General features: G+C 38.7%; 1 protein-coding gene across 1 annotated transcript in view; it reads left to right on the forward strand.

Annotated features, from left to right (window-relative positions):
• chrna11 (cholinergic receptor, nicotinic, alpha 11) overlaps positions 1 to 10,071 on the forward strand; it is a 79,332-nt gene extending 69,261 nt beyond the window's left edge. The window contains exon 10 of the mRNA XM_017715344.2: positions 6,920 to 10,071. Within this exon, the coding sequence (XP_017570833.1) occupies positions 6,920 to 7,711 (792 nt within the window). The 3' untranslated portion in view covers positions 7,712 to 10,071. The remainder of the gene's footprint in view (positions 1 to 6,919) is intronic.
• Positions 10,072 to 11,307: the final 1,236 nt, after the last annotated feature.

The raw sequence follows: 11,307 nt of genomic DNA on the forward strand, positions 1-11,307 counted from the left end.
TTTAAGCACGTGCTAATATGGAACTTGTGAGCTGTCACAAAAACCGATAATTTACATCTCCCTGTGGGCCGATACTAATATCAATAGCCATTTCTTTAAATATTTATTTGCATTTTGGAACAATTGCAGTACTACAATCCATATCTGCACTATGCATAAAAAGTTGACATATTAGGCACTGATTAATTTCCAAGATATTTAAAGCTGCGGTTATCGAACTGTTGTATAACATGTCTATCACTAAAAAAATCCAAAGGCAAAACAACTTAAAATGGTTGGTTAGTCTGTAGGTTTTATAGCTATGCTAGCTTGTGCAATAGATCATTTTTTATAGCTTATATAGCTGAAGTTTTATTAAGTTACATTGCTTTCAAACTTACCAAAAGTTGAGGATTATTCATTGTGATAGCTAGCTAGCATACTTCCTATCCTAACAACAAACTAACCAACCTTTAAACACCACATTTACTGCATTTAACACGTCAGTTCTGTCCTTTAGATTGAAGGTTCTTCTATAAAAACAGACAGTCTGTTGAACCAGGCAGAGTTTTTGTACGATGTAAAGCCTACCGCAAATAACGATACTAAACTAAAATTGTCTGCTAAAGATTAGAAATTAAAATAGAACTGACAAGATGTTATTCATGAATATCTCTGCTTCATAGTTCATCCAGCATCTATCAGCTTCTGAACTGATGTTTTTTGGGGCTGTTCTCCTCTTTTTGGACTATTTAAGGTCTAAAATAAAGTAATAACCTCAAAAAGTCAGAAGTAAGCACAAATGCATTACAAAGCAGAACAGATGAAATTAAACATTAAAAAAGGAATTAATAACTAGACATTAATGACTAAAATGTAAGAAGTACAACCCTTTCCTCACAAATGTACTTGAGACAAAGTAAAAGTATCAATATTGGAAAAATTTCAGGAAAGTATAAATCCATCAAACTTTTACTTGAGTAAATGTAACTAAGCAATTATAACTAATTACTGCCCACCTCTGGTGTTCTCCACTGTACTGTGCATTTTAGTAAGCTGAAAAGGATTCTGGACGTGTCCAGAAATGGTGACTACATAGAGTCAGCATGGGAGCAAGATCAAAATGAAGTGCTCAAGGCAAAAAAATGCAATTATCGGTTGTAATTCTGATATTAGATTAGAGGTAGTAATAATTAGGGAAACAATATGTAATATTTTTACTGTACTAAATCATAAAATGACTACAATATGTGATCAGAGATTAAGGAAACATGCAAAGTTGAACTCCTAGCTTCTCTGACAACAGTGCAACAGCCAGTATGTTCCCCTTTGAACTTTCTGTTGCCGGAGCGGAAAGTCTGTTTGTGTTTTGGCCTGTGATCACACCCACTGACAATTCCCCAGTACCGTTTCAACACCCCAGGGTGGCAGATTTGAAACCAATTGGTGAACACAGCGTGCTGCAGCCATGGATGCAAGCAAACGAACTGGATTCCGACCTTAAAAACCTCTGTATCCTTCTAAAAAGCTCCATGGCCGGAGATTTAGTAAAATGCGAGTAAATATTGATGATGCATTTGAAAGACGTAGACCCAGAGGGACTTTTAGATGAATGCCGATTTCACTGATTTTCTCCTGAACGGGTAAGCATTGAGCCTACCTAAGGTTAGCTAAGCTTAACTAATTTCTCATGGCTGCTAGTAGGGATGAGCATTTTAAGTCATTTTAACATTTGAGTACTCACATTCATACACTGTGGTCTATTACTGTTTATTTGCTGAATTTAGCCTATGGGAAAACAAAATAAAACGAAATATGCTCTGTGCAAATGTTATGGCACATTATATTTGGTGTTGTTTTTTTTTTTCAATTTTCAAACTTAGCAAAAAAAATTAAAATACGTTTCACACTAAATTGGCAGAAAATACCAGCTGTAGAGAGTAGATGATAATCTCTGTAGATAATGTGGTATGTTTCCTTAATTTCAAATCAACAAAACAAGCCATTTGACCAAGGGTGATAAGACTTTTGCATATGTCTGTATAAATGCATATCCATTACTGCAGATGTATGCATCTCAACTCCTCAAGGTAATTTATTTCCTACTTGTTTTCTTGCTGTATTGATAGGTGCCATTAAGTTACCCGAGTCACTAATAATATGGATCGGCCTTGCCAGGGTGGTACGACTGAGTAAATGGAGTACAGATGGACTTGGATCTGCAATCTATCTGTTCTGATGAATGGCCTTACTTTGGCATTTTGCTGGCCAATTAGCAATTCAGCCAATGTTTTAATCGAACTTTGCCTGCTCATAATGCCAACTTCACCAGAAGCCACCCAGTAATGAGCACGCTCATTCAGCCTGCAAAGACTAATATCAACCACTGGCTGCCATTGCAGATGTGTTGTGACCTTAGAATCACAATAGGGGTAAAATGTCTATGATTATTCACAGACAGGCAGCTTGTTTACAAAGGAAGTGCTATATTGGCTGGCTCAATGCAAATTTTTCATTCATCAGTATCAATGGGGACTAATGATAACGCATTAGGATAAAAGCACTCAGCTGTTCATGATGGCAGTGTTAAGGTTGTTTTAGGTCATTTTTGAATGACTGTGTGTTTTTGGTGCGTTTAAATTTAAATATGTAATGATGTTATAAATGTGTGATTAAAAAAATGCCTCGGAAATGAATAATTACAGAGCGCACGCCGTTTTTACATGACTAATATGGAAAAATTAGTAAAGCATTATTCTGTGTGTTTGTGCTTAGTCGCACTAACGCACCCCTCCCCACACAATCAGTGGGTTAGTCACTCTCTGTCCCAGTCGTCTCTATGGTAATCTAGGTCATGAGGTTCTGATCAGGACCAGGTTTCTAAAAACGTCTTTGCGCAAAGATCGTTTGTGTGCTGCCAGAGGAAATCGTTCTAAGCACCCTCTCAGATAATGATAGTTTTAGAGACAGTGCGGCACCATGAATGCAAAACAAGGCTTGTCAAAGATAGCGTGCCAGCATATTCACATTCATTATCTGGAGAAAATTTCTAACATGCTTCATATATTTGCTAGCAATTCATTTTCCATTAAGTATGCATAGTTAATGTAGTGTTGGTTATGGTTGTACTGAACGGCTATAGAAATAATGAGACAGATAAATAATGACCAAGACCATTTCAACAGAACACAGTGCTGCCCTTGAGATGTAAAGATAGGAAACCCAGGGTTAGGCTGTTTGCACGTCTTGTGAGAGATCAGCTGCAACTTTATGTAAAGGTATGAAGTGAATGTATGAAGTGCAAGTACAGTCTAGTCTCACTTTCAGTCTGAGTGGCAGGAACCTTGGATTTAAAGTACTGTATAACAGTCAGAGACCAGCCTTTATTTGTGTAATTTCCATTCAAAACAGCAACTAAGTGAAAATTATTATATTAGAGTTCATTCTGAGGATAGGAAAGTAAGTGGAAAAACGGACGTTTCTATAACTACTGCTCAAAACATTTTTTACAATATGTACTCCTAAGAACCATGCAAGACCTGGTAGACCACCAAAATTGTCCTCATCAGGTAAACAGTACGTTCATCTTTGAGAGGGAGGAGAAAAATCAATCTCCACTCTTGTTTCAGATCTGAAAAAATCCATAGATATTTCTGTCCATACTTCCACTGTGAGAAGACAACACTGTGAGGATGTGTAGCTGTTACCGAAATGACATCATTTAATGTGTTTAAGATTAATTGGATCACAGGAACTATAAAATGCAACCAACTTCAACGACTGAACTTTGAAAGTGTGGAAAAATATCCTTGCAGATTTCTTTGGAAACTGAAAGCAAGTCTCCTGAAGAGAATGGAAGCTGTAATAAAGGCAAACTTTGGGTGCACTGCACACTGAAAAAAATATACATTTAGTCTTCTGTGTAATCTTCTGTTATGTCTTCTTTTTTCCTGACTCTAAAACTTGCTGTTTTTAATCGGAAAACAAATAAATAAAGGTACAGGAACAGTACTGTAGTTCCAGCTAATCAAATACTTGTCTTTATATAGATACTCTATATAGATGAGACAAAGGCCTGTGGTCTACCCTATATTTGCTCCCACATTTTTGTGCTTTAACATTTCCTTAAAAAAGTTTCTAAGTTGTGATTATCATTTCATATCATTTCAGAGCCTAATCACTGTCTGGAACATTTGTAGCATATGATCCATTATCCCAAACAGTGATTTCACCACTTCCCTGGAATTAGTTAAGAATAGGAAACTCATTGCCTCAAAACACACTTATAATAGAGGACAATAGGAAAACTATTTCTACTGGACAGTACAGTTTGGGCTTAAATGGGAATCCCACTGATTTTTTTTATTTTTGCAAAATTCCGTCACTGAGATGCGATTGAGGAGTCAGTCAGAGTAGTATGATGTGGAACGGTACATTGTAGAGAAACCCACTGACTCTTCAGTGTTGGTGATGGGAACCAGGGCTTGTGATGTCTACAACACAAATGTACTCTATTTATAATTCAAAATGACCCATGAACCTACATGTCTTCAGATTTCTTATATTTAACGTTAATCATTGGAAATAGTGGTAAATGTGGAAGAAAAATCCTTTAATGTATCTCTCCACCAAGAATAGATTTTTAGAAAATACATGCCAAAACCTGATTGCAAAAGGATTGTCAAACGGTCACCAGGCTACACATACATTACGGTTTCATGTAAAATACTTTCTAAGGGAGTTTATAGAAGCATTACACTATTTATCTGGTTCCTATCACCTCCACTATGAACAGTTCTGAGTCTTTGTCTTTCTGAAACATCACTTCACATCGGCCCACTCTGAGCGACTGTTTACATCTTAACTTGTTAATTATTCAGAAATTTAGAAAAATCAGTGGAATGTATCTATAATTAAGCAGAATTTATCCAGATTATCCAACCCTAAGCCTTGACTAATCTTTTACAACGAGAGCATGGATACTTTGGTTCTTCATGGTTCACATTGATGAATTATCTAATGACATGAGGAACAAGGTCTTGCCTCAAAGGAAGATATTGTGCTGTATTGACTCATTGGAAACAGATGTCGGTGTGTGCCGCGTTTTATCTTGGAAATGTACGAGTCGCTCTGTGAAAAAGGTTTGTCTCCTTAGCCAGCGCTTTCGTCTGTTGGTGACAGCAGTGGCACCTTCACTGAGCATATCATTATGGTTTATGCCTTCCCTTGGGCAGGCTTCCGGAGAACAAGACAATAATGCTGTTCTGTCACTTCTTTCTTTCTGCCTCAAAGCCCTCTGTCCCCTACAACCACCCTGTATGTCTGTCTTTTTAAAATAGCTTTCTGCCTGGCACGTCTTGCCTTAGCCAATGAACAAAGGCGTTTTTGCATATGTTTACTTCAGATATTTGTCAACATTAATCATGCTTTTGTTAAGGTGGTGCTTATCTACAGCATTTCTTGGCTGGTGAAATGACTGCCTCCTCTCTAACCCTCTATATAGCCTTTCTATCGATTATATCACACAGACTGAACATACTGAAATGCTGCCGTGGGAGTAGGTGAAGCGCAGTAATTTCAGAGCTGTAATAAGGCGAGATTTACTGCCTCATTCCTTTGCATGTACTGCACAGACCCAGTCATTCCCCATCTACTCAATTCCACTGTGAAATTATACCAAATCCATGCGGAACTCATGAAGGCTTGGACTTGTGAGACAAGCCTTCAGCTAACCTAATAGCATATTTAATTTAGTATTTACTCAGCATGACAGTCTACAATTGCTTTTTCCACCAGTAGTCTATTTCACTATCAGTGAAATAAGAAAATCATTTTTTATTTATTTCCTTTTTCATCATTTGAAAAAGCGAACTGGCCTTTACATGCTAACATTTCACCCTGAGTGGGTCAACAGAAAATTAGAGAAACGAACATTTAAAGTTACATCAATACACAAAGTGTTTGGAGATGGTTTTCCTATGACAGCAAAAGGTTTTATGCTGGTCATTCAAGGTTCTGGCTGTTGTGCAATAGTCATGCCTAACTGTATCTATAATACAGACACTACTACCTCTACCACCAAACTTTTAATACTTACATATCATTGCTGTCTTCAAAAAAATAACTTTACAATAGAAGGAAAAACATTCTTAACTTTTATAAGTTAATGTAACAAGACTTTGGTCCAAAACCATTTTGGAGCGTTAGAATTGGTCTGTTCAGCATGAATTATTGATAAGTATAGAAAAAGCAACAAAAATTGAGAAGTACTCTTTGTAATGCTGTATTATTGTTGTGGTAGTATAGCTAGTATAATGTATATGGTTTTAAATGGAAAATCTCAATTTTCTTTGTGGTTTTGAAATAAGAGATTAATGCTTTATGTAAAATTTGCTTTAAATGAGCAGTTTGCACCCCACTCAATACACTCCATATAAGGAAAGTAACGTGGAAGTAACCTTCAGCCTAGAGAAGTTTATCCTTGTCATTCATGTGGAAGTGATAAGGAGTGTTGTTACTGCACATGGACTCTAGAAGTGGTAGATGATGATGAAGTTAATTTTTTCACATCACAGACTACTTTAGTCCAAACATAACAACATGTTCATTCATTTTTTCCCCGAATGAGGCATAATACACAGCAGCCAATCAGAAGAGTTTATGTATATGTGTGTCTTAAAGGAAAAACAAGACCAGCATGTTGAATTCTCTTTGATAAACAGAAGATGGAAAATATTCATGTAAATAAATATGAAAAAGATGCTAAAAAACTACAAAAATGTTACAAGAATAATAAAATACCAGAAAAATTGTGTCAACGTTTTTAGCTCCTGTAGTTTTGTATTCTTGTGTGTGAGAAAAAGCTTTTTGTTATGTCATTCTGACATAGTGAAAATTACATAGTAAAATTAAGTTTCTTGCATTTTCTCTCTTCCCTCAGGTCCAGCTTGTGTTACTCCAGTGGGTGGCATGGTTCTTGCGGATGAAGCGGCCTGGCGAAGGAGAGGTTCCTGAGCGTCCTCCCTGCGCTCCTCACCTGCGCCGCTGCTCCTCAGGCTCTCAGAGCGGCAGCATCCCCAATGCGGGAGGTTCAGCCTCGGCCGACTTACACCATCACCACCATCACCCTCCTACCACTCTTCACCCGCTGCACCCTCAGAGCCTGCTTCATGTGGCAGCTGCTGCAGGCCACCCCAATCACCTGCACTCACAAAGCAACAGCGCCAACAACAACGGCAACCTGCTCTACATTGGCTTCTCCAGCCTGGATGAGGCTTCACCACCACCACTACTGGCAGAGTCCGTCCAGAGGAACAGCATGCAGGGTGGCACCCGTCCTGCTGTGGTGTCGCCCCCGGCTGTGCCATCCTCCAGCCCACCCCCACATCTCCCTTCGCAGTTCTGCAGCCCCCCGCCCCCTCCTACGCCGAACGTGGAGGCCCCTGGGTGTCCCAGCACAGTGTCGGGTGGTGGGGGAGGCTGCTCATGCTCAGGAGGCAGTGGAGGAGGTGATCCGCAGCTCCAGGTGATCCTGGATGAGGTGCGCTACATCGCTGACCGCTTCCGTGCACAGGACGAAAGCGAGAGCGTGGCAGAGCAGTGGAAGTTTGCCGCAGCTGTCATCGACCGCCTCTGCCTGGTGGCATTCAGTGTCTTCAACATCATCTGCACCATCTCCATACTCATGTCGGCGCCCAACTTCGTGGAGGCTGTGTCCAAAGACTTCATCTGACGAGTCGTCTTTAATCGGAGAGAACCCAAAATTGTGGATGCTTGAAGGTCTGACTGGAACTAGGAGATCTTTCACTCTCCCAAACTGTTAATCAAGGACCTTCATGTCAGACATTTATAAATTGTGGACGAAGATTGCACCATGCCATATAACTAGAAGAAGAAGGTATGATGGGGTACAGTTATTTTTCAGGCGCTCTCAGTTATGCCAGACTTTATTGGGGCATAGTGGAGAAGGAACACCTCACTGGAGGCTGTGAAGTGAAGAGCATGTGGAATCTCCCTAATTGGCCAAGCATTCTGGATTCAAGTTAGGCTAAAGGATAGAAAACACACAAAAGACACACAATTGACCTCAAAACTGTGGCAAGGGCATCTAGCTGGACTTTATCCCCAGAGACAGGGGAAGACAATTTAATTTCAAAGGATGTAACTGTTGTCTGTTATGTTCTCTTAGAGCAGTACAAAGCCGCTCTGAAATGTCAAAATATGTTTTGAGAATGTGTTTGTCTGGGTGAGTGTGTTGTTCTGAATGGAAAAAAGTAGAGGTGGTTGAAGGTGAAGCAGAAGTTCAGGAAGTCTGTCTGTGAAGAGGCGGAGTGGGCGGTATTGACCGAAGGCAGAAATTTTTGTTTCAGAAGAAGAGGAGGGTGAGTTTTTTTCCCCTAAAATATCGACAGCACACAGAGGAGAGTGGGCAGGCTGTATCTTCACTTGAGCAAGGGATAATAGATTGATGCAGACGTTGGGAGAAAAAGAAAGACAGATCTACTGTGATAGAGATGGATAGAGAAAGTAACATCACAGCAGGAAGAGAAGAGGGGAGGACAAGGACAAAGAGTGAGAGCTAAAGAAAAGAAAGATAAGGCAAGGAATGATAGGAAGTAAATGGATGAAATGGGTTATGGTAGGGCAAGAAAGGGAGTGTGATGGAGAGAAAAAGAAAGAGAGAAAGCAGGAAGGATGAGCAGAGTTAGATAAATAACACAGTTAGAAGAGAGCGAGACTCAGCAACACTTTACTGGCAAGAAAGGAAATGACCTCGCCGCTGGAGAGAGATAAAATAGTGCATCGCATCCTGAAACCAGTGCAGAGACGACATCAGTCGTTTAGAAAACGAAAGAAGCGAACAGGCTCACTCGGAGCAGAGAAGAGAGATAGATGAAACTAGAGATGGAGAACTAGAACGATTCCCTTGAGTTAGCGATGGAGCAGTGGCACAGAGACAGTAAAGACGCCTTCAAAATCCTCTAGACTTTCTCTTTTCGTTCCCTCTTTTCTCCTCATAGCAGAAGGCAACAGACAATAGAGAGTAGCTACAGCAGGAATAGCAGAGCGGCTGCAGAACCCACCCAACGTCATTTTCCAGTCCTGGACCAAACGGAGCATTTCTAGCATTCACGTTTAGCTGATGCTGTTGCCCAAAGCAACACGCTTGAAGCTGCTGCAGGGACAGTCGCTCTGGGAAAAAATGCCTCGCTCAAAGGCACTATAGCAGTAGCCATGAGCAGGAATCAAACCCACGAGCCACAGCCAAGTACATTAACAACCTGGCAACCACCACTCAGTGTGAACATGGATGGCTTTTGATATTCCAGTTTTGATGTCTCCTTTGACCTCTGTCAGTTTCCTCCGAGGGCCCACATCATGAAAATGGCCGAATTCTCCTTAACATTTTTTTTAAATAAAAGAGTTTGATGGAGTGTGAACTCTGTGCCGTTTGCTCTCGAGTCCACATGTAAAAACTAAGCTATAAAAAACAGTCCATGTTGAATTCATCATGGTTGCGATGTTCATATTTGAACAGGCTGTTGCAGAAACAAGAAGTAGACTGCTTGTTAAATACGGTGTTTCACTTGTTAAGTGGTCAGCTGATCAGAACTTATGCATATCATTTACATACAAAGACTGGTGAAGCCAAGCTCTTCAGGAAAGTAGAGTACTGTGCAGAAGTCAGAGACCACCCTTCAGTCGAAACAGCCAGTAAGTACTAAAGTGTTCATATTTCTTAGCATATTTAACTGAAAACTACTCAGAAGCCACGTTCGTTATTTAGTGTTTGTGCACTCTTTGCCTTTATTACAGCTTCATAGAGATTTGCTTGCAGTTTCCTTGCAGTTCAGTTGTTACTTTTATTCTCTGCTTCTCACAATCCAAGTAATCCCAAACACGTTCAGTAATGTTGAGGTCGTAACGGTCCAGTAACGAAGGCTTAATAAGTAATTAATTCTAAGGAATTAAAGAGTCCATTTATAACATTTGTGTGGTTTTGTGTACCAAAAAAAAACATAATTCATATTTACATGCAGGTCATTCACATTACGGATTTCCGTAAAAAAAATAAATCCTGCAAATCCTTTTCATGTTTTATCCTTTTGTTTTTTATTCATGAAGCTTTAAAGAATTTTAGATCTGGGTATAAATACAACACTTAAGTTTATGACTTAACATTTAATCAGGACATTTAATCCTTCTTGTTTTGGCCAGTGCGCCAGAAAGTGCTCACAAAACCTTTAAAAATGGTAATATTCCTACATTTCTATGACACTATTACTCTGTATTTTCTCAGAAGCGAATAATTTTAGCCCTTTTATTATATGTATTTTATCCTGATTGTATATGCATTTCTGTTTGGGATTCAAAGAGGAAGGTGATTTGATACTTTGATACTATGATCACACAAAAACCCCTTTACCCGAACAAAGACAGTTACGTTTCATTAATATATAAAATGTGTTAACTATCTGATCATTTTTTAAGTATAATGTATTTGACTAAAAGGCATATTTTAAAGAAATGAAACAGTAAATAGAAAGCCCTGGCTATCTACATGAACATATAAAATGCTTCCAAAAATCTTTATCCTTTTTTATTGATGTTTATTGATGGGGGATTATTTTAAACTTTTTCATTAAATGAAAAAGGGTTACCTACATCTAAGCTGCAGACGAGATCTTAAAAGTTATGACAAATGTCAGATGACATTTTTTACATTATCCAGACTTGGTAAGGTCAAGCTTGTGAAGCCACTTTGAACTTATGGTGATGTTTATTATTATATGTTTTCTATTATTATTATTATATATTATCCATGGGTTTGTTTTAGATGTACGAAAACTAGTAGGCAAAATTTATTTTGAAGACTGAAATAATAAATTCAAAGATGATAGATTTCACACACAGACATTAAAAATGTAACCTCACCCTGCAGTAAAGTGACCTGTAGTGGGATTTTATATAAAGTGAAATATAATTCTTAGTCTGTTTATAGCTAGTTAATCTCTTAGCTCAGTTTAGACGCTCTGTAAGCAGTTCAAGTCATATTCGAAATGCGATTTAGAACCTGTTGGGGCAAACGTTAAAAATTCATAACTAAAAAATTATTTGGAGAAACTTTGCGCTTTTGTGTTGTTGCATGTATTAAATAGAAGGTTCTTGGAATGCATAAATTGACATGCTGGGCACTCAGTTGGTCAGTTAGTGTAGAACAACCCTCATGTAAAATGAATTACGACTGTTGCTGAGTAAAACCACACAAGCTATATACGTGAGCTTCTGTCCTGGAAAATAAATATATAAAATACAGGGCAATTGTAA

Source organism: Pygocentrus nattereri, chromosome 1 (genome assembly GCF_015220715.1).
Source record: "Pygocentrus nattereri isolate fPygNat1 chromosome 1, fPygNat1.pri, whole genome shotgun sequence".
NCBI lineage: Eukaryota > Metazoa > Chordata > Actinopteri > Characiformes > Serrasalmidae > Pygocentrus > Pygocentrus nattereri.